Below are 23,709 nucleotides of genomic sequence, written 5' to 3' on the forward strand. Positions count from 1 at the left end.
GAGTTCCAGAAACAGTATCTTTTCAGCACTAAAATGAGCTGCAGCTATCTCTCCTGCTCAGTATTGAAAACAGTACCAAGCCAAACCAATTCCACAGCATAGATATAATCATTTGTCATTTTAAAAGTCCCTTCACTCTATTAATGTCTCACCTCCCTGTCATGCTGGTGATCTGCCTCTGTACTCTAGTCCAGACCTCCCACTCTTGCAATTTCTTCACAGAAGTGAAGGATTTATGTAAATTTTCCATCAACCATGTTTTACTCTTACAAAAAGAGGCTTGTCAAAAAGTGTCTATTCTCATCAACACAGTCCTCAAACTATTTTTCAGCACAAGGGAGGGAAGACAGGTTCTGAAACGGTAAATTCAATCTATTCTTGCTTTAATCAAGAGTCACACTGATAATTACTCAAATCCTTTTTTAAAAGAAAAAAACAGCAACATATTTTTCAACGAGGAAACAAATTAGACATGACAGAGGAATATAACCATTACCTGGAAGAGGGTCAAACTGTCATCGCTCAGGATGGATCTGGGAGGTGCAATAACTGAGGTGAAACACAGAAGTCTGATTAGGAAGATAACAAGAAAAAAAAGGCTGGCTCAGGAAAACAATTGGGGGCAGGTGGGAGAGAAATACACACACCCAAGAGGCCTTACTTGCAATCACAATTAAAATTTAGAGTTGGTACATAATACCCTCATCTAAATACTGAAAAGATCTCTTTTTCTAATACTGAACAGTAGGACACTATTCTGAACTTCAGCTGTAAAATTAAAATAAATCAAAACTTACATAAATAAAATGGCATCTCTGGATCAGCAAGGTGACTTCTGACAAAACTCCTCAAAGCACCAACTGTTAAACAGAGCAACAGAAAAGGGCTTTATGGAACAAGAGATATTTTGAATGTAATGACTTTTGATGGTCATCAACTATTAATTACCATGTACTACACAACATCACCACAACCACCACCCTAAAGATCCATGGAGAAGAAAGAGCAAGAGCAGAAATTCTGATTGGCCAGCACCATTATAGGATACCCCTCAAAAGGAGCCTTTGCTCTCCAAAGCACTATTCTTGCCCCTCCTGCCTATAAAAAATTACGAAAAAAATCTGTTCTCCCACTAACTGCTTAATTTCCCAAATATACAGAATGGCCTCACATTATGCACCAGTCTTTTGGCTCGGGACGGATGAAGGAGCTTCTTCAAATGCCATCTTTTCTTATATTACCTGTCTGCCTAAGACATCCCTCTGCCCCTGTGAGTGCTTCACTTTTTCTCTGAATGGAGTAAATCAAGTGCCCTTCCATTTATGATCAGAGGCTTTCACAGGCAACCAATACTACCAGAATCAGAGAAAGATAATGAAGCAAGCACACAGCTGTTTCTAAATGGAAGTGATAGTCAAATAGAGATGAACACAGAGCAAAAGACTGAACACCACAAACAATATTAAGGCCAGTCTTCTTTACAGTTCTCTTTAACCAGCCTTTTTTCTTAAAAGGGAAGCGCAACAATTGCACAAGTGATTCTAAAGCAGTTAATCAGAGCTCTTTGAAACACCTGTCTCTCTTTTTGCAGTAAAGGATTTACACCATGCAAACGGCAGCCTCTGAAATCCACCCCAGGCAGCCCTAATGGAAGCAGCTGATGTTCAAAAGAACTGCTACCTGCCAAGAGTTCTCATGTCAGGCCTAAGAAAGAATAGATATTCAATGTGATCAACAGAAAATTAGTTTTCAAGATGGGCCTGGATCTAAGGCAGAACCAGTAAGTGAAACTGGGTGTGTGCCCTGTCATGCACCAGGAAGTTCTAACTGTTTGCTATTTAGAGGAGCAAGGAAGCCTGGTTTTGCTTTTGGCCTCAGCACACTCAAGAAAAGTGGCTGATTTAAGTTCTATTCAATATTTCCAAACCTTTTTTGGGGCTATGGCTGGCATTATACTGGACCAACACCCTGTTGTTCAATAGTTTCATTTAGGAATGACTAATACCATTTTAAGTGGACTGGAAGAGAAGCTACCAAGCCGTTGTCAGAAACGCATCCTGTTTAAAGTAGAATCACAGCCTTCCTTCACATAGCTCACAGTGCCCAAGCTACAGTAGATCCTTCTAAACCACCAACCAAATAAAGACTCTAGAAGAGGGAAGACACAACACTAGGGTCTAAAAGGAAGAATTGTTCCTCTATGTCTCTATACTTTACTAGGATAAAGCAGCAGCCAGAAGACAAAATACTCTTACTTGTTTCATTAGGGTGGAAGAAGCCCTGCAGAATATGACGGTCAGGAAAGTACACTCTCAATACCACCTAGGTGAAGACAAAGAGCATGTGCTTACTCAGGTAGCCCCCTGGCTTTGACTATGACAAACTCATTCTCATGAATCTGCACCTTACTATTAAACAGCAGCCAGTATGACTTCTCAAAATGTTATCTTAGTCTATACCAAGAGGATATGGCAAATAAGAAATTACAAGAGATGTCACTGGACTGAGTTACAAACCAGGACATTCCCATTCAAATCTTAACCTCTGTAATGAACTCAGTGGCAAATTGTTCTTAGTCTCGCCATCACATCTTAATATGAGAAGCATAACTGACTCACCTGGCTTACAACAAGACAATACACGTGAAGCTCTTTGAACACTCTAAAAGTACTATATAAATGCTAAGTTTGATTGCTATTACTACGATAGATTTCTGCTGGATTCTACAAGAGTGCCATCATGCTAAAGCCATTTGTCATTTATTTGCTAGCTGAGTAATTCATTTAGTTGGTGAGACTGAAGGAGCCATTTACATAAGAGGAAACATAGTCAGTTGTGATAAAACCCTAGATACCTAAGACCTTATCCCCTTCTTTAATATTTACACAAAAGTTGAAGAGACCTTAAAGCACAAAGTTACCTTTGGATAGCGCTCCAGCTTCTCCTTCACTTGAGCATCTCGTTGCACCTGGGTCATCAAGGGAGCTTCCTCCAAACGCTTCCTAGGAGGAGAGGAAATTTAGCAGGTCAGTGCCCTCACATATCAGTACAGCAAGCTATTAGCACTCCATACCATCCAGTAAGTCTGCTATCACCTTAAGTTCTACATCAAGAGGCTTGTTCATGCCCTTCTTCATACTTCTTCTTTAATACAAAGGTCTCATAGTGCTCTAAAAACTTCTAAATGTTCCCAAAAGAGAACTGCAAAAGTTGTGGCCAACTGAGCAGATCTCAAAAGCCCTACAGCAAAAAGCCTCACATCTACTGCTTTAGCCTCACGTAGAATTAGCCTCACATCTACTGCTGCCTGAACAGTTTCATACCTACATAAATGTGCCTCTGCATAATTGGGAAGACATAAGTTTTAAGTTTGATTGTTTATGTTTGTAAGCTACTACCCCTTTAAGAATGAACCATGCAGCATTCTGGGCAATGGAGACATCGAAGATATCAGTTGACTTCAGTGCTGAAATGGTTTGAGTTGTAAACTAAAACTTTTTCAGGTTGTGTGTTTCCTTAAGAATTCCCCCCCTCCACATCATGCCTTTTCGATGAATGGAATTTGACACATACTTCTGGTTTGAACTTACCCTGTGCTTCATTACATCACCATCTAACTTCTAAAGTCATCTATTGTGCATTTTCCTTTAGTTGTGAGAAAAAGTCCACTGATAACAAATTTACAAGCATTCTTGCCACATTTCCCCCTTGTGGTATATAAATGAAGTTGTAACAAGCATCTCTCTTAAAACCATGCAATCTAGGGGCTTATATTTTAGGAGTGATTTTCAAAGCTGTCCTCTGGCCTGTACTACTAGCTTCATTTTAACATAATAGTTTTCAAGCTGTTCTTGAGAAATGGCAGGATGGGACCTAACTAATAGGTCCCCAAAAGAAAACTCTTTAAACTGAAAACTCCATTCAGCTTTAACTACATTGTACCAAAATGCCAAAGGAACTATTCATTTGATATCCAACAGAGTGCTCAGATACAAATACTTGAGAGAGGTAAAAGGGTTTACTGTAATCAGTGAACTTATAAAAAGAACATAAAGTTTCTAACTGTTTTTCTCACTGAAGCCTCTATTTAGCAATCTCAGCACAGTGCCCTCAATAACAATACTTTATTGCCTCGCTATTTTCAGTAAGATGATAAAATAAAAAAAAATTGACTGTCAAGGTAGAAAGGTTTTAAAGAGAAAACCCTGTGAAAATATACAAATGTGCATAAAGCATCAATGATATTTGGGTTTACCAAAAGACTGATATAGTCTTTCCAGTTATAAGTATCCAGTAGTCCAAAACCCCAAACAAAACTATGAAATATCATCATTTAGTCTGAAGTGCATTACAATTCTAATCTCCTTCCCAATTTGTCTTCACAAGTAAATACTGTGCCCATTTCCAATATATATGGTCTTCATGGGGAGGGAGGAATATAACTATAATAAACAAATAAATAAACAAAAACAAACAAATAAATAAATGCTTAGCTCCTCATATCGTGTGGCCTATTTATTTTTCCCATTTCCAGTATATGGTAATCTGTATCTAGGGGCCAAATCTAGGGACCAAGATTTGTGATCTCCACATGCTCTTGATTACTAAATACCAACCACAGGAAGACAATTTGAATCAGGGTCACAGTATTGTGTAGAGAGGGAAATGACAGATAATTAGCTTTCTCCACAATGTGTCAAAAACTAAGCGAAAAACAACTCAGTGTTTCCTCTCCCTTGCATCCCCATTCTGGTCCCTATTCAACTTCTGTTTAGCAAGAAAAGTGTGTTGTAGATGTGATCACAGATCTCTTCTAGCATTCTGCCTAGTTTGGCCCTTTGGCTGTAACTACTTTCTTATCGTTGTATTTAACTTTATTTTCAAATATTCAAACAGGATCACAGTAGGATTGAACAACAGCCTAACACGTAGAATATTCTGGGTACAAACATAGTTTTCCAATTTTGATACCGAAAGTACATGTGCTCAAATCTATCCTCATTTTGACAAGGAAATTCTCATTTTCAAATTATTAATATCAACAATCCGTGTAGAAAATGAAAGGAAATAGAATTATGACTTACACGGAGTGGGGATTTGCTTTTTGGATCTGTACCTGACCAAACTTGTCCTATGATCAAAGCAAACTGAAATGGACTGCAAATTGATAAACAAAGCAACTATGAGCTTTGCTGTCCATTCATGTGTCTTAATGTTTTCTTTCTAGTGTTTATAACAGAGGTATCTAAGCAGACAACAGACAGTATAGATAGAATTTCTAAGAACTTCTAAGGAACCTATGACCTAGATGCAGCAGTTAATGGAAGACAATATGATTCATGGGGCCTAAAAGTCACCTATGAAAATCCCAGCCTAAGGAACAAATGTTCAGCCCTGTAGAAGGCAGCAAATTAACCTATTGTAATTATGAGCCATTGGGAACAGGAATGTGTATATACTGGAAAAGGTACAGGATATAAATCTGAGAAGTAGATGCAATTTGAACATAAAACATCAATTTTGTATACCATACATTAAATTTAAAAATAGCTCCCATTGCTTTCTAACTCATGTCAAAAGCTACAATCCTATGCCCAGTTACTTGGCCATATTTTTATTTGGGTTATTCATAGTTTCCCTTTCTCACTTGAAGTGGATTACACAAGTGAGTCAATACTATTGACAGGATAGAGATTCAATAAACATTGAGATAGGAATTAGGGTTGTAGAATCATCCAGAAGTCTAAAAATGGAACTGAAGAAAAGTGTATTAATATAACACATTAAATGATGAAAAAATATGTAACAGAACCCTAGTTTCAATAAAGAATAGTAGACCACAGTTCCTAATCATTTATCCAAGTAAGTCTGTGAAACATTTAGTGTAGTAAGACTCTGTTGCCTGCATAAAAAAGCCCTCTTGAATAATTCAGATTTGCTTACTTTGCAGAAAGCCAGGAAAATCATGATCTTCTCAGGCATGCCATTTTATAAGGGGGGCTACAATAGAAACAGCACAAGTATGGGCACTTTCTAGTTCAGCCTATTTGCAGATTGGCATCTGGCAAAAGACCCTGCCCTGTTAAGCATTAGCTGTTATGACAGAGCATATGGAGAGAGGCAGTATCTCTGAACTCAGGGAAACTTATTTTTGAATAAGTATGCTTGGGATTGCACAGCTTACATTTCACATCTTGAGCTACATTCCCCAGCCCTTAAAAGACAGCATTAATATTCAATGTTAGGCAGTCAAACCTGCTTGCTTAGGTGGAAACTGAAAAAACAGGACCTGAAATCTTCAAGAACATAGCGAATTTTATATACAACTGGCAGGCAAAGATTTTTCAGTATCCACGTTCAGGTGATTCTCCCCAAATCAGCACAATACAGACTAGGGGGAAGGAACCAAACCATGAAGCAACATTCTTCACAAATGTTGCCCTGCTTGTGGTTAGCAATGGGGCTACTGTCACAAACTTCAACAAACTTTTCTTTGAACCCCCCTGCTGTTTCCTGCAAAATTTACAGAAACGGCTGGGTGGCAGGGAGGCACTGACTGCCACTCAGCTGTTTCAGGCTCTGCAGTCCCTTTAAAGTTTAAAGGCTTCCTGTTACTCAGTTGTTTCTCAGGCTTTTTGCAAACCTTGTCTTAAGGGACTGTGCCTTTCAATGGGGTTTGTGAGGCTATAACCAGTTCCATTTGCAGTTCCGCTTGCTTTGCAATGAACCTCCTAGTTCAGTTTGTAGTTCAGCTGCAAACTACAAACCAACACAAACCACATTTTTCCAGTTTTTGTCCATCTCCAGCACAGATCAATACATTTATTTATTTATTTGTCATATTTATAGACCACCCCTATTGGGCCTGCCATCTCGGGATGGTTCACAACATTAATGATATAAACAATATAATAAAGTTTAAAATCAGTTAAAACAGTTAAAGTAGCCAAACAGTTGGTGGAATCTTCGCTGATGTTCTTCTTCTGGAAGTCAATGATGAGAGCTGTCTAAATTGTGGCAGGGGAGGCCCTTTAGGTTAGTGGACTTGTTTGACCAAACAGGCCTCAACTGTAAGCCTGGTGGAAGAGCTCCATCTTACAGGCCCTGCACAACTGTAATAGTTCCGTTAGGGCCCTGATGTTCTCTGGGAGCTTATTCCACCAGGCAGGGGCCAGGGCCAGTTGGAATTCTTTCAACATGTCTGGAGGGGAATTTGATTGACAGCCCATCAGGCAATAGAATTGGGTGTCATTTGCTTAAGTCAGGAACTTAGGTTTCAGTAGCATCAGCGAGACCATTCCATAGACTTAACAGACTTCAATTTGCAGGTAAAGAATAAAAAGTCTTTATTGAAGGTATTTGCAAAGCATGATAGAAATCTCAAAGCATGGCAGGACAAAAAATTGACTGAGACACAGAGTAAGGATCTAGTCAGCCTTTTATAGTGCTGGAACTACGGGTGGGAAAAAGGAGTTCACATTGAAAGCACTTTTGAACTTCTTAGGCACAAAATCTGGAGACATCCAGACTGATCTTTTACTGGATGCCAGGAAGTACCCCTGGCCATCATTCTTTTCCCCTGGGAACCAAAGCCATATGCTGATAAGGCAGAGCTCCCTGCAGTGAGCGGGAGTGGAGGTAGTTGGGGAGCTGACCAGCTGTAATTTACAAAGGAATGCAAAGGCTGGAAGAAGATTGAGCATAGAGAGAATGGTCACCTGGCCCAGGTCAAGTCTCCCGGGCAACTCTGGAGACCCCAAAAGAATGTCATATGACACATATTGGTGACAAGTCCATAACTCTGGATCAGACTGGCAAGAGGTCACATATAGATGGTAAATAATGTCAAAGAAAGAACAGTCTCCTGCGGAACTCCACAGAGGCAAGACTGATTCTCCCTGATTGCGACTCTGTGCCCTCAACCCCAGATAAAGGAGGTAACCCACTGGTGGGCTATCACCTGTATACACAAGTCGATGAGGCGGTGAGCAAGAGCCTTGTGATCCACCACAGTGGCCCCCAACCTTTTTCGGGCCGGGGCCAGGGAGAGAGAGGCGCGGGTGCTGGCAAGCACAAATGTGCAAGCACGGCAGCTCCGCACCTGCATGTTCAGTGCCTGTGCCTCCCCCCCTCGCAGTGTGGCGCTCCCGGCGCAGCAAGCACTGTGCCAGGGAGGGAGGCGCGCCCACTGGCGTCCACACTTCATCCCCCGCCGCGGCCCAGTACCGAGGGCTCCACGGCCTGGTACCGGTTCGCGGCCCGGGGATTGGGGAACACTGATCTACCACATTGAATGCTGCTGTCAAATCTAGCACTACAAGCAGCACTGACCCACCTTCGTACAGTGTCTCTAGAGATCATCCATCAGGGTAACCAGTGCTGTCTCCATCCCGGGTCCAGGTGGAAGCCCAACTGGAATGGTACAAAGACCAAAGTTTCCTTCAGATGGGCTAGCAACTAGCCCATGGCCACTCGCTCAACTGCTTGGTCGCGTGGATTCAGTAATTGTTTCTTCAGTGGAGGATGAAGCACCGCTTCCTTCAGACCCTCCAGGAAAGCCCCTATCACCAGGGACAGATTTCCAAGAGATGGCCTCCTATCCTCTCATCGCTCATTTTAAGAAGCCACAAGGGACAGCAGTGTAGAGAACAGGTGATAGGCCTTATTGAAGCTAGCAACCTTTCTACCTTGGTCTTGGTAAGAAACTTGAATTGATCAAAAAATACTTCTGAAGGTAGCCATGGGGCCTAAAGCTCTTTTCCTGTATTGAAGTTTGGATGGAGGTCATGTTGGAGCTACAAGATTTTATCCACAAAATAGCTTGCAAATGCCTCACAGCTGATATCCAATTCTCTATGGTTTCAGTGCCCTTCTTCCAGGGCAGTAAGTGATTGAATTATTCTAAATAACTGTGCGAGGCATGAGCTCGCGGATGTGATAGAACTAGCATAAAATTCTCATTTAGTCAATTTCAGCGCCATCTCACAAGCGTCCTATAAGATGTTCTCGAAGCCTCATCACGAGTCTTCTTCCAAACTCGCTCTAGCCATCTCACCTCTTGCTTCCTATAGCACAGCTCCTCTGTGCAACAGGAGACTGGCTTTCGATGGGAGGGTGTCGGGGTGCATCAATGGTGGCTGACATTTGGCAATGCCAGTCATCGACCAGTTTATCTAATGAACTGCCTGCAGGCTTTGGGTCCTGCAAAACATCCAGGAATCCCTCTGGATCCATAAGTCTTTGTAGGCAGGCATGAATACATTCTCTGCCCTTTGGGAGAGGAGGTGGAAGCTTGAGCCGGGACTTCAGGGTGTAGTGGTCTAACCATAACACTGTACTGTGGGCTATCAGATCCATACCCAATCCTGCACCTGAGATCAAATCCAGGTTGTTGGTAGGGCTGGTAACAAATTGTGAGAGCCCTAGTGCTGCCATGGATGACACCAGGTCTGGACCTGAACCTGTGTCAGGCAGTTCCACGTGGACGTTGAATTCCCCCAAGATAATAAGTCTTGGGTACTGCAACGCCCAGGTGGTCACCACTTCAAGCAGGCCCGACAGGGCATCTGCTGGTGCAGTGGGCTGCCAGTACATCAGCCAGTAGCCACGCTCTCAAACGAATCTGAACCCAGGCCAACACACTAAATTCCTGGGATCATTGGTAAAGGGAGGGCTCTGAAGGAGACAGCCTTCCAGATCAAGATGGCCACCCCTACCTCCCATCCTGGGATCCAGGACTGATGAAGAACCAAGAAACTGTCACTTTGAAAGAACTGCCCCCCCCCAGTTTCTCGGTCGTGTACCAATCTTTGTCCCACCGTAGGGGAGGGGGGGTGGCTATCTTGGTCCGAGAGGCTTTCTCCTATAGGGCTCTTCCTGCGCCTGACATCGGGGGAATGGAATGTGTTGGTATTAGTGTGGGCTCAGTTGAGAGCTTGGCCATCTGGTTGGTTTACCGCCCGCCCAACACGCCTCCAGATGCCCTGTCGAGCCTGCTGGAGGCGGCGGCCGCCTGGGCATTGCAGTACCCGAGGCTTATCAACCTCGGGGACTTCAATGTCCATGCAGACATGCCGTCCCCAAGACTTGGCACAGACCTAGTGTCGGCCATGACGACACTGGGGCTCTCGCAATTTGTTGTTGGACCCACGCATTGCGCCAGCCATACCCTCGACCTGATCTTCGGCGCGGGGATAGAAGTGAGTCTGGATACGGCTCTGGCCGTTCCGTGGTCAGACCACTACGCCCTACAGGCCCGGATCAAGTCCCTCCCCCTCCCCCAGTTGAGCGGCGGACGTATTCTAGTCCGCCCACGGAGACTAATGGATCTGATTGGATTTCGGAATGCTCTGCAGGACTCGATGCCTCCTGGCAATTCGTTGAACTCCATGGTGGAGGACTGACAATCCCGCCTGGCAGATGCCATCGATACGATTGCCCCTAGATGTCCTCTCTGCCCTCGACTCAAACGGTTGCCGTGGTACACCATGGCGCTCCATGAGAAGAAGAGGGAATTGAGACGACTAGAGTGAGTGTGGCGGAAAACGTGCGACGAGATCGCAAGAACATCATCGCACGCTTATGAGGGTGTATGAGATGGTAGCGAAAGCAGCAAAACATGATTACTTTGCTGCGGAAATCGCGTCCGCAAGCTCTCGCCCGGCCCAAGTGTTTAGGGTAGTTCGATCCTTGACCGCCCTGAGGATGGGCGCCAAAATACTAGCATATTGGATCTAGGCTGTGAGGCATTAGCGAGCTTTTTTGCAGATAAAGTCTTGTTGCTCCGCAGTGACCTTCCCGCCACGCTTAATACAGTAAATGAACTGGAGGCCTGTTGGCCGCCTTTGGATGTGGTGTTTGATGGCTTCAGATGGCACTCTATATCCGAAGTGGACAGGTTGCTGGGCCGGGTGCAGATGACCACTTGCTCCCTGGATTCCTGCCCTTCTTGGCTCCACAAGGAAGGGGGGCCTAGGCTAGGACTGCAACTCCGTGATATTGTTAACTATTCCCTCCAGTCGGGGGAGTTTCCGGAGTGGCTTAAGGAGGCAGTGGTCTGTCCGCTCCTGAAAAAAACATCGCGGGACCCGCGGGACCTGGCCAACTACCGCCCGGTTGCGCATTTAGCGTTCCTGGGAAAGGTAGTTGAAAGGGCCGCAGCATACCAGCTCCTGGCATTCCTGGAAGAAACTTCGGCGCTCGATCCATACCAGTCTGGCTTCCGTCCTGGCCACGGGGTGGAGACAGTGCTGGTTGCCCTGACGGATGATCTCCGTTGCCAGTTGGATCAAGGCGGCTCTGCTGTGTTAGTTCTTTTAGATCCTTCAGCCGCATTTGATGTGGTCGACCACGAACTACTAGCATGCCGCCTCGCCGGGACGGGGATAAGGGGCATAGCATTACGCTGGATACGCTCCTTCCTCCTAAACCGGACCCAGAGGGTGGCGTTGGGGGATGAGCTATCGAGTTCATTTGGGCTCCCCTGTGGAGTACCACAGGGCTCGGTGCTTTCCCCCACGTTTTTTAAAATCTTTATGCGCCCTCTGGCCCAGCTGGTCAGGAGTTAAGGCTTGGGTTGCCATCAGTATGATGATGACACCCACTGTATCTCTTGATGGACGGCCGCCCAGATTCCCCCCGGATCCATTTGCCAGATGTTTGGAAGCCGTAGCTGGATGGCTCGAGCAGAGTCATCTGAAACTCAACCCTGCCAAGATGAAGGTCCTGTGGTTTGGGGGGGAAGGGAGCATATCAGGAAGCACGATTACCCACCTTGGCCGGGACGCTACTGACCATTACGCCCCAGGCAAGGAATTTGGGGGTGACCTTGGATGCCTCGTTAACACTGGAGGCCCAGGTCAAGAAGGAAGCGGGCCTGGCTTTTCTCCATCTCCGTCAGGCCCGGCTACTAGCGCCCTACCTGTCTGACCACCTAGCCACTGGGATCCATGCGACGGTTACCTCCAGAATGGATTTCTGTTACTCGCTCTACGCGGGCCTACCCCTACGCCTGATCCGGAAATTACAGCTGGTACAAAATGCGGCTGCTCGGGTCCTCACAGGAACAGCTTGGAGGGCCCATGTCCAGCCTGTGCTGAGGCAGCTGCACTGGCTACTGATTGCTAGCCAGATCAAGTTCAAGGATTTGGTTTTAACCTTTAAGGCCCTCTGCGGTCTGGGACCCACATACTTGAGGGACCGCCTGACACATTATGCCCCCCACTGGGCGTTACGCTCGGCGGGGACTAATTTATTGGTGGTTCCTGGCCCCTGGGAAGCACGTCTGGCCTCGACCAGGGCCAGGGCCTTTTTGGTCCTGGCCACCGCCTGGTGGAATGAGCTCCCGGAGGAGCTGAGGGCCATGTGGGATTTGCCATTGTTTCGCAGGGCCTGCAAAACGGAGCTCTTCCGCCAGGCCTATGGTTGAGGCCGGCGCGCCCCCTTTTTAGATCGCCCCCCCTTTACATCTACATCAGCAGTGACCCCTGGTTTTTCAGATAGTTCCGCCGCCATCAGGTAGGGTGGGTCAGGTGGGTTGGGGATTGTTTTAGGTGTTTTATGTGCTAGGGGTTTTATGGGGGGTTTACATGTTGTTACGCACCATGAGCCTCAGGGGAGCAGCAGGCTAGAAATCTAATATTGATAATAAAATAATAAGAATCTCGAGTGGGAGGCAAGCTTTCAGGGTGACAGTTTCACTTTCCTTCACCCAGGTCTTGGTCACACAAAGTAAACTTGCAGAGTTGAGGATTTGCTATTATAATTGACCTAGCGTTACACAACACCAATATCAGAGTCAGGTTATAACCCTCAGTTAACTCCACACTTTTCTTGGGATGGGATGGAGATTAGAAAAGGTGCAAGCCTGTCCATATCTCACACCCTTTCTATTGTCAAATCTCCTCCCACCAGCATATGTTCCATCCCTGGATCATCAGCCCCTCAGACCTCCCCTCTCAGTCAGCTCATTTTCACTGTTGTCTACAATACAGTTGTCATTTGCCATCCTTATTTCAGTTGCTATTTATAGCTCCTATCCTATGGTTACATTTCCTATAATCTCCTATTACTAATTTCCCTCTATTGCACCCTCCCCAATATTTCACATTTAATTTCCTATCCCTATCTATATTCCCCTTAATCTACTAACAGCCTATGTTACCCTTACACCCTCTTACCTAACAATCATTAACTAATCATCAAGCTATGTAACACTAATTTCTCATCACTAATTACGATCCCCTTCCAATAACTTAATGCCTAATTCAATCCTAATGATCAACTGATCTCCTTTCACAAAAGAGGTATCGCAGTGGGCACTAAGATCTCCTAATAGGTGGGGTATTTTTTATTTTTTACTCTTGGAGTCATAAGATCCACTTTCTTCCTTCTCCTGGGGTGCTAATTGTCCAATTTCTTCTTTCTCCTGGGGTCCTGTTTTTCAATTTACAGTATCCTACTAGGGGAGTGTAAATCTTATTATTTCTTTCCTCAAGGGGCTTAATTCATAGCAGACTGCTGATGTTTGTTTAAAGGTGGCCTTTATCTTCCGTCACAACTGACTACTGGTAGGTCTTGGGTAACTGGTGTTCTCATTCATGCACTCCTGGGCCTCTCGGCACCACTTTACATCAGCAAGGCTCTGTAGTGACAACCATTAATGAAAAAGGAACTGACCTCTCACTTCTAAGCTGGGCCAAGCGTTTTCTCACATCATCTACTGTGACTTCAAAGAATTCATCAGGAAGCTCTTGTAGGCCAGAATCCAATGGCTTCTGGAGATCTGGATGGCACACAACAGCCTCTCGCTCCAAACTCTGCAGAGAAAGCACAAGTCAAGCTATAGTATGTGAATACAAAGACACACAAAACTAGCACAGTGTAAAGAACCAGATCTTTGCCTGTGTAGCAATGTCCATAAAATTCTCCACAAAAGACTGTTCATTTGGCTCTATATAGGTTTGTTTGTTCTAGATATGAACTACCTTGAACTGGTGGAATGCTTTAAGAACTATTATGACTTTTTCCAAGAGTATGTGGCACAGCCTTAGTGGAATTGTACCAATTCAGAATTTGTGTTTGAATGTGCCATATAAGAACCTCCTTAGATGTACAACACAGTCACACCAAAGAAAAACTTCCAGCATATTGCTATTTGTGATACCCTTTGCACATACAGGGGAGAACTTTTAAACAAGTGACCTTGTCCCCAAGTATGCATAACTGAGATATATATATATATATATATATATATACTGGAAATGATGCCTAGTAGATGTATGGTCAAGAGAATATTTGGATCTAGAATCATGGAGTGGGAAGGGACTTCAAGGGTCATCTAGTCCAACTCCCTGTACAATGCAGGCATCTCACAATTGCATGCCCAGATTATTCCCCCTGCCCAATAAAACCAGAACTCTTGGCCAGTCTGGCCTGGAAGAAACTCACCCCCTTATGAAGAAAAACAGATTCACGGAGACTAGAAGTTTTTGAAAATCCATATATGGAAATGCCAGTCAAAATAAAAGGCCCGTTTGGACAGATCCTGTGCTAACAAGTCATGCTAAGAGATTTTATAGCAGAACAGCATCCAACTTGTATTGAGCTATACACTACTATATTTTAACCAGTGTTTCAAAGTTTCCATTCTGTTTAGGTATAAAACTTTTTAAAGAAAGCAGCGAAGGGACATCAGTACTGAGGTTAGATCATGTGCTGTAGAGCAAAGCTGCTGGTTGACATGCTATGAATCCAAATTTAAAAAGTGACGACACCACTTGGTCTGTAGTGCTAATAAGGCTGCTTTGAAACCAGCAGTCTTGACCATCAATGATTTGCTTGGTTTGGCCCCAGACTTCATGAACTTGGATATCCCTTATTTATACAACCCATACCCCCCACATCCTGATGTCTCTAGCACATCCCTGTCTGTCTCTGTCTTCCTTCCCACCCCCTCAATCCCTGGCCAGCAACTGTCCTACTTTATTCTCATTTCTCCCCAAAACTGCTCCCATCCAGCCCTGAACAAGCCCTCTGGGAATAGAAGGAGCCTGTCTCAATTGTCAGTAGAGACAACACAAATTACAAGGCAAGATTTCCTCTATTTGTGGGCACCGAAGGGTAATTTAGAAAGTTAAAAGAGGGAGGTTGCGTGGGTGGGACCCTTAGCTACTTTTAGAAAACTGAAGAGAGTTGGGTCTAACTAGAGGGTGAAGGAGCCTGATTGTAGCTTTCCCTGGGCAGACAGCACAGGGAGGACCCGCGGGCTGCCAATCTATGCTCTTCCAAAGACTCCTGTCGCCTAACTCTGGCTGTTTAGAGACTGCCACCAGGAGCAGAACAGGGTGGGTAAGTGTCTTGAACTGTCAGCCTAGGACTCCGCCTTCAAATCGACTGCCAGAAGAGAGCTGCTTGAATCACAAAATCTGGATTGTCATCCTTCAACAGAGTTGCATAGTAAGGAATCAATGGTTCCAGCAAATTACTTTCAACTGTCATAAAGAAGTAAATTCTGCTAAATAAGCCAGCCATTAGGCCAAGTTTACTGGGAGGCGGGGTGTCACTTGGCATACCTTATAAAATATGTTGCTGTGTTTTCCACCACAATGTCACTACTTCAAGCAAAATCTGAAGGAAAAGATGAACTCCACATCATGTTTCTAGAGTTCTATATAAGCCTAGAAAGAATCTAGAACTGAGCTATTCTGCATATTGAATCCTAAGAACCTCAAACTAATACATCTAGAAGTATTACTTCTACAGTGGAATCTCTCAAAGAGGAACAAAGAGAACACACAAAGATAAAGTTTTAAAATATATGTTCATTATGGATGACATAATTAGATAGTAAAATACAAACTCCACATGCACGTGCAATACTTCTGCAACCTCAATTCAGATTCTATTCTCCTGCATATTTAGTTGGGCTTGGCTCTGATGTACTGTATTGTCACTACATTTGAGTCCAAACATAGCTTTAAGACTAACAAGGTTTTATTCAAGGTTGAATAAAGCTTTTTTTGTGCTCAGCACACTTTGACAGAAATGGGAATTACAAGACTTCATAAATAAGCAGAGAGAGGTCAACATAATGAAGATGTTGACCAAATACATGGGCCTTGAGTCTTTGGAGGAAGGCAGGCTATAAATGTAATTAACAACAACAACAAGAAGATGCTAAGTTTATAAAGTCATCATCAACTCCAGGGGAAAAACATAGTTCTCCATCATTCCAATGTTACGTGCCAGGGAGAGCACAAAATGTTGTCTAGATAGATCCTAGAATGTTTTCTATTCAGTTGTACAACTGGCTTGATATGAAATAGTCCCAAACTCAGAGCAGTCAACTTGCAGCTCTCAAAAGCATTGACTGTTGAATAATTGAAGCACATCTCAGAAGGGCTATGTCTAGAAACAAGTAACTGACTTGAGGACAAAAACAATGCAACACATTCCTCTCTACAAAATATTAAAAAAACGCAGGATACTGGCAACTTCTAGTGTGGCTAGGGATGGCTGCCAAAAACCTGAGACAAAAGGAACAGGAACTCTTGCATACCAATCTTTTGTAGCAGGCTCACAACAGGATGCTATTTACCAGATCAGCTACCAGTTTTGGATGTAAAGCTGGAACTGATGAGCTAACAGAGCTGCATTGCTCACTACGGTATCATCCAGTCATGACAAATGTCTTGTGATCCAATCATAGCCTTCAGAGAGGGAGGGCAAGAATCACTTAAGTCTTAAGAGACAACATGTACAGGTTGTGACCATGATTCTTCTGTTTTGTGACCCATTGCAAAAAAAAAAAAACTTGGGAGGATAAATGTGAAATTAGTAGTTATCTTAAATCCACTTTAGTTTTGATGCACAAAATGGACTTCTAAGAGATTTGTCATCAATAGATTATAGGCCCTCTATGAGGCATACTGTAACTATGCCATTCAGTGCTACCTATTACTTACCTAAGTATGACTGCGTCAAATGATGTAGACACAGCATGCTGTGACTTTATAGCAAGGTGCTGGGCTTCCCCCCTTAATGCACAATTCTCTGATTTCAAGGAGAACTGGAATAAAACTACCTTCTAATAATTAATGTTTAGACATCAAAGCGAAAACATGGCTGGTCTGTAAACCATCCCCAGCCCAGAAGTAGAGGGATGCCGGCACAGATTTTATCCAGCCTCTTCCATCAAATCCAAAAAACCACACACAAGCACAACATTAATGGGAAGATTCTTCTACTAAAACAGACCTTTGATGTTTAAAAATAATTTGTTTTGTTTTGGCTTTTTTCCTCCCCTCTGGACTGAAGAGGGACAAAAAGCAGATGCCATGTGGCCAGCCCCATCCTGGAGCTGCTGATGAGAGCAAGGAGAGGGAATGGAAGGAATGGAGGAGGGAGTGCAACGTAATCAATCAGCGGCAAAGTCACCGGAGATCAAAAAGTCTGAAAGCAGCAGTCAAAGTCACATGCTGTTTAACATAAGGAAGGGAAACTCCAACAGAACCTGCAGCTGCTCCCAAGACTGTTCTTCACCAGCTCTGAGAAGGCAGACTCCAGGGGCATCTCTTAATCTTATAAGTGAGCTATAATTTTGGCAGGGTAAGGACTTTATTTTTTTTAAGGCAACAACAGGTTTCCATAGCTACAAACAAAACTATGCAAGAAGAGTTAGGGTGGGCCTGAATAAAATCAGTGACAATTAACCAACATTTATATATCCTTAAGAATTCTCTCCTCTCTCCTATAGAACCAGGAAAGCAGTATCCACAGTGAACTGTTTCACTTGGGTCAGTGACAAAAGCTTCGTTCATTCAAAACGGGTCACTGTCGGATGGTATTAAACTCCACGGACTACAAAGGATGAGCCAAATATACATAATTTCACTAGGACAATATTTGCTATTTATACTAGAAGCTTTTCAAGAGAATGGACTATTACATTCCTGAACAGATATTGGGTACAACCAAGGAGCTATGTCTACTGCTGCATGTCGTCTTGAGCTTGGTTTAGAATTCCCAGATGTTTTTCTTGTACTAATAATTTATTTTTTATAAAACCTTGCTTAGTTATATGAATTGTTCACCTCAGAAACAAAAATGTCAGAAATTCCATTAGAAGCAGATGTCAGATAGAAAGGGAAGCAAAGCCAAGTGAACCAAGAACAAGGTTAACCTTGGGAGAGTAAAAGGACCCTTTTTCCTGTTTCTGAAAGGCAGAATAAGCAAGGCCCAATGCCTCTCCCCTCCTCTTTCTCAGGATATTGTATATTGGAAAAAGTTTTGCAGAAACACAACTCTTGCTGGGTCAAAGCAGTTAGAAAGATCCATTTCAAGAAGACATAGTAGCAACCGAGAAAGATCCCAAAGTACTGGCAAAGAAAAATATCTCTCTAACCTTGTATACTGTAAGCAAGACAAACCACTACCTCTTTTTGCACTTTTAGTTTTTCTTGGCTGTTCTTAGACTTCTTAGGCTTGGAGGGCCCACCAGGACTGGACAGAGACGTTGGTAGATTTGATAATGGCACATCTGACACTGGAGGCGACATAGGTTCAGGAGTACTTCTCTCCAGAGGTTGCTTACTGCCTATAAAAGTAAAAAATGAGGAAAGTTCAACTGAGTTGTCCTGTATTGCAGCCCTGCTGGCAGAGAAGGTCTCATAACTGCAGGCCAAGCTTGTTGGGAATGTGCTTTGTATAAGGCAGGGACATACCCTCTGGTTCTTCCATGGAAGCTGCCCTTCCTATTAGCTCTTTTGTAGGAGATTCATGGTTCCTAGCTTCTGCATGGTCAGAAAGGGTAGATTTCTTTGAAATTACCCTACAAAAAGATATACAAGGAAAGATGAAACCACTGATGACACTGTAAATGTTTACTTCATCCCTAACTGCTCAATTAAAACCCCCTTACAAACAGCAACAAAATCTGAGCACATCATATCCCACACAACTGATGAATAAAAACAGGTGCTACCCTTTATGTTAATTAATAATAATAAAGTTGGTGTTTTGACCCAAGGGCTCTAATTCTGGTTCATGGAAACAGGGCAAGCAGCTGTTAACAGAAGATAAATTTTTTCAGGCCACAATCCAGGATTATTTCATAGGTAAAGACAGGTCTCCCATAATTTCCCAATGTGCAAACCATTTCTGCATGATTGTATGAATGGAAGACATACACAACCACACACAGAGAAGAAACTATTTCAATCTTCTTCAGACATTACAGAAAACATATGGTTAAAAAAACTCAAAAAGCAGAAACCATCTTTTCAGTAAGATGTGAAACTCCTCTCAAACAAACAACAGCAACAACATGCAAATAAATAGTTTGAAGAGAAAGATCCTGAAGTGTGTGTGAAAGAAAAAGGCTAAAACATCTACTCAGGAATTTAAGTAGCATGCCTGAGAAAGTATTTATTTATTCCAAATACTTATATGATCAAAGGACTTCTGAAGCAGTTTACAAAGGAAAAAAAGACAAAAATAAAGACAACGATCCATGTTGATACATTGTTGAAAAATATAACCTTAAGAACTAAAATCAAGACTTTAAAAAGTCAGTAAAAGTCACACAAAATGAGCTCAAGCAAAAAAACAAACAAACAAGGATTACAAATCAGCATCACATGCATGCGCGCACACACACAGAGGTTCATATCCATTAGTGAAAGGACAAGAGCCAGGTGCAAAACACTACAAAGTGGGTGCCACTAAAAAGAAGCCCTTCCCCAGAGCCATACCAAATAAACAATAAAGAATGGAATGTGAATACTGCATTTGCTGGTGGATAAGACTACTTTTCCCCCCTGAAAAACATGCCTCCAAGTGGGGGGAGTCGTCCTATACGCCGAGTGCACTTCAGTTGGGATAGACATACCTGCCCATAGTGGCCTCCCGATGCTCGCCCGGTGCCCATAGTGGCCTTCCGATGCCCGCCTGGTACCCATAGTGGCCTCCTGATGCCCGCCCACCTCATTCTACATACCATCCAATATTGCGCGGTATCCAACACAGCCGCGGCGGGTCATCAGCAGCGAGACAAGGGTGCCAGCCTTTTCGGCGTGACCGGCCCGTTCTGCTCGGCAGGAAGCAGTGGTGCTCCAGCCCGCCCCTTGTCTACACAGAGCTTGCACATGCGCACTAGTGCTGGTCACAGGGAAATGCAGGCGCAGGCCGGGTATATAACAAACTTTATATTTTGAGTAGAAACGTTAGGGGGTTTGTCTTATACGCCGGCAAATACGGTATCTATTTGGTGTATTTAAAGCATTCTGCTGATCTCAAGGTATGGGGAAAAGAAATTTACCTCATGCAATGGTTCCCAAACTTTCTGAAGTGTAAACCCTTTTTAAGCTTACTGACACGTATTCAATGGTGCTTTCAACAATATGGCATTTCTATTTGTGGAAGAAATCGTGGCAACTTCTATATATCCCTCCCCCAAAAAATGTTTTTTTGCTTCTCAAGCTACACCTGAGTGCCTGCTGATTCCCTAAAGTAAAATTTCAAGAAGCTCAATTAACTATAGCTATGGGGGGGGGAGGTCTCATTTCACAACATTCTCAGATGGCTGGATATACATGACCATAATTGGTCATATACACTACCTCCCCTATCCCTAACACAAAATGCAGAATTCTCACATCAGTTAACACTGAAAACATTTATATTTTAGTATTTACAAATACATAGCATTACTGAACAACAGGCTATGTCACATGCATTATGCAGAAGCAAAACAAAATTATGTATTCAAGCCTCCCAGGGCCTCCTCTTCTCACATATTCCATTACTCCTTCCTCTTGGCCTTATGACCCAGCTGCAAGACAGTTATGATCTAGTTCTGGGTCCCAACCCACAATCTCAAAACTACTGCTCTAATGCAAACCACTGCTAGAAATGAAGACAATGTAGTAACAAGGTTTTGTTCACAAATTCTTTCCAGCAGCACTGAGGGGTCAGAGCTAGTGCCTGAAGTAAGCACATACAAGAAGCAGCTTCAGAAAAACAAATAATCACTAAGCACTAGAAATGTTGGCATTTGGACATTTTCTTAAATGTCCAAATGTCCCCCTCTCTTCTCAAAAATGAAACAAAGCTACTTATCCCATGCAACAAAGAAAGAGGAAAGAAGAATTTGCTAATAGGGAAAAGCACAAGATTTTTCCCAACCTGATGATGGCACTGCCTCCTGTCAAACCAAGGGACTTCAGGGTTGTCTTCTCCAGAGCAGTTTTCCCAGTCACCTGCAACAGAGAAGGAAGTAGATACTGTTTAACAGTTCTGAAGAGACCCCCATGCTCAAAAATGACACCAAGGAACAATTAGGATCTTACCCTCACGTACTCTTGCTACCATATTTGCCAACTGTTGTGTTCTTGTAAATACCGTATTTGCCGGCGTATAAGACGACCGGGTGTATAAGACGACCTCCCAACATTTCCACTCAGAATATAGTGTTTGTTACATTACATTACAGTACTATGAGCCACTATGTCTATCCCAACTGAAGTGCACCCGGCGTATAGGACGACCCCCCCACTTGGAGGCATGTTTTTCAGGGGGGGAAAGTAGTCTTATATGCCAGCAAATACTGTACCTTAAAATCAGGAAACTGGGAAGGATCTACAGCTCAATGACAGAAGCAACATCTCCATTTGAAGAAGTTTAGGAAGTAGAGTTACAAAACGCAACCCCCCCCCCACACACACACCTGAGTTCTCTAAAAGGTCCTACCAATCAGAATATACAATGTAAGACAAAATGCAGACAAAATGCTTTACATCACGTCTTATACCACACACCTGTTAAAAAGAGAACTCTGTGTTGGTCAAACCCACTGAAAATGTTGCTCACATGACCCTAACTCAATATATGTTTTGTGAGATTTCCTAAGTCTGGTTCAAACCAAAGCTTGAATGCTGGCAAAAATGTTGTAATTATCTAGCAAGGGCATCTAAATGCATTCTTTTTTTAAGTTGCAGGAACAGGTTCTATGGCAGGGGGTGAATCTCTTTATTAATTTTCCAAATGTTCCTGCGGCATTGTTCAGATTTGTAGAAAGTCCTTTGTTCATTCTTGGCTCCAATTTTCGTATTAAATATCCACAGATTCAGCCATGTTGAGAATTACATGTATTGATTTCAATGTACAGGGTGTAACTCTGCTTAACATGGCATAGTTAGCCACTTAACAGAATACTGCCTACTATAACTAGCAATGATATTCAAAAATCTCAGGGTTCTTCACATGTTCTTGTTTTCTGTAGGTTTAAGGAATTCAAATGTATCTAATTGTGTATAATTATGGAGGACAATTTCTACCAAAGAAGTTAAAAACACAGAGAGCAGAAAGAGAAAACCCAGCACGCCCCCACAAACACAAAAAAGTGCGGAACCATTACCCACTATTTTGTGGCTTCAGCATTAGGGCAATCAGTGTAAAGCCCAGTAAGAAATAAAAGGCAAAGCTGGCATTTACTTGGGGGCAGACTTCAAAATACTGACATATAAAGTATTAAACAAAAATATAAATGTAGCACAGATCAAAACATGGAAAAATCAAATATTTATTAAAATAAAACTTGTGTTGTGACTCTTGGGCTTTAAAAGAATTTGGGGGGAAAAACATACAAACAGGTCATTGAGAGTGTTTTATGGGCTTAGAGACTTGTGCTGAGCAACCCATGATTACATTCCAGCAGAAGTTTGTTTTCCTCACCCCATACAAACACATCAAGCTTTGAAGAGACCAAAGCTCTTCCATTTCCCTTCTCCAGAGAGCTCAGAGAAGGAACACATTTTCCAGCCTGGAAATCAGCAATAGGTATACCTTGTTATTTTCAGTGGCAGATGAAGGGAGATGGCCGAGAAGAGAGTTTGTTGACTTACCTCATCTCGCATGTAAATACAGACAGGGGAATTTTCACAGTATTGCTCCACATATTGTCTGAAACAGAAGTGAAAAGCAAAGGAGCACCATTTAAAATCAAAACAGTGTTCTGGCTTCAAGTCCACTGAAAAAGGAGACCATTAGTGCAAATCCAATATATATTCTGCAAGTTTTCCCAATCCAGCCTGACCCAGTACAAATATCCCTTTGCTGAAGGCATTCCAGGTCCAGCCGGCATCTATCAATGTTGACACTCAATACACTAATCACTATTTTCTTTCTAAGTCTGAGCCAGCTACCATGTATTTTCCATTATTTTGCTTCAGAAAAACCTTAATAGTAGATCAACTACATCAAGGAGCATCAGGGAAATAATTTTAGAGCACAACAATAATTAGAATATACAAGCTAGACTCAACGTGGCTCAGCTTGCAGCCTCATGTTTTAAAGGTCATAAGGAAAACCAGGCTAAAAGTCCCACTAAATCAAAAGAGGTTAAGCTAGACTTTCCACTGAGAAATCTCTGAAACATTCTTCAGGCTTCAAGAAACACCAGAAGTGGTACGATTATGCAGAATATGGTTGGGAAGCACAGCTGTGTACACACTCACCCGGGGTCCTTCCCCTTGGTGTAGTGGTAAGAAGAAGAAGAAGAAGACGATGACGACGAAGAGTTGGTTCTTATATGCCACTTTTTTCTACCCAAAGGAGGCTCAAAGCAGCTTACATTTGCCTGCCCTTTCCTCTCCCCACAACAGACACTCTGTGAGGTAGGTGAGGCTGAGAGAGCCCTGAACTCCTAACCAC

The 23,709-nt window shown here is 43.1% G+C and overlaps 1 protein-coding gene across 5 annotated transcripts in view; it reads right to left on the reverse strand.

Annotated features, from left to right (window-relative positions):
• Positions 1-23,709, reverse strand: part of ASPSCR1 (ASPSCR1 tether for SLC2A4, UBX domain containing) — a 121,918-nt gene that overhangs the window by 50,498 nt on the left and 47,711 nt on the right. For all 5 annotated transcript variants that reach the window (XR_013229447.1, XM_077328041.1, XM_077328040.1 and 2 more), the window contains 9 exons: positions 22,902-22,959; positions 21,184-21,257; positions 18,723-18,829; positions 18,435-18,595; positions 13,678-13,817; positions 2,921-3,002; positions 2,256-2,322; positions 798-860; positions 497-549 (listed from right to left, as the gene is read on the reverse strand). Coding sequence is in view for 4 of the 5 variants with exons in the window: in XM_077328041.1 (XP_077184156.1) it covers positions 497-549; positions 798-860; positions 2,256-2,322; positions 2,921-3,002; positions 13,678-13,817; positions 18,435-18,595; positions 18,723-18,829; positions 21,184-21,257; positions 22,902-22,959 (805 nt within the window). In the remaining variant the exon portion in view is untranslated. The remainder of the gene's footprint in view (positions 1-496; positions 550-797; positions 861-2,255; positions 2,323-2,920; positions 3,003-13,677; positions 13,818-18,434; positions 18,596-18,722; positions 18,830-21,183; positions 21,258-22,901; positions 22,960-23,709) is intronic.

Source organism: Paroedura picta, chromosome 3 (genome assembly GCF_049243985.1).
Source record: "Paroedura picta isolate Pp20150507F chromosome 3, Ppicta_v3.0, whole genome shotgun sequence".
Classification (NCBI taxonomy): domain Eukaryota; kingdom Metazoa; phylum Chordata; class Lepidosauria; order Squamata; family Gekkonidae; genus Paroedura; species Paroedura picta.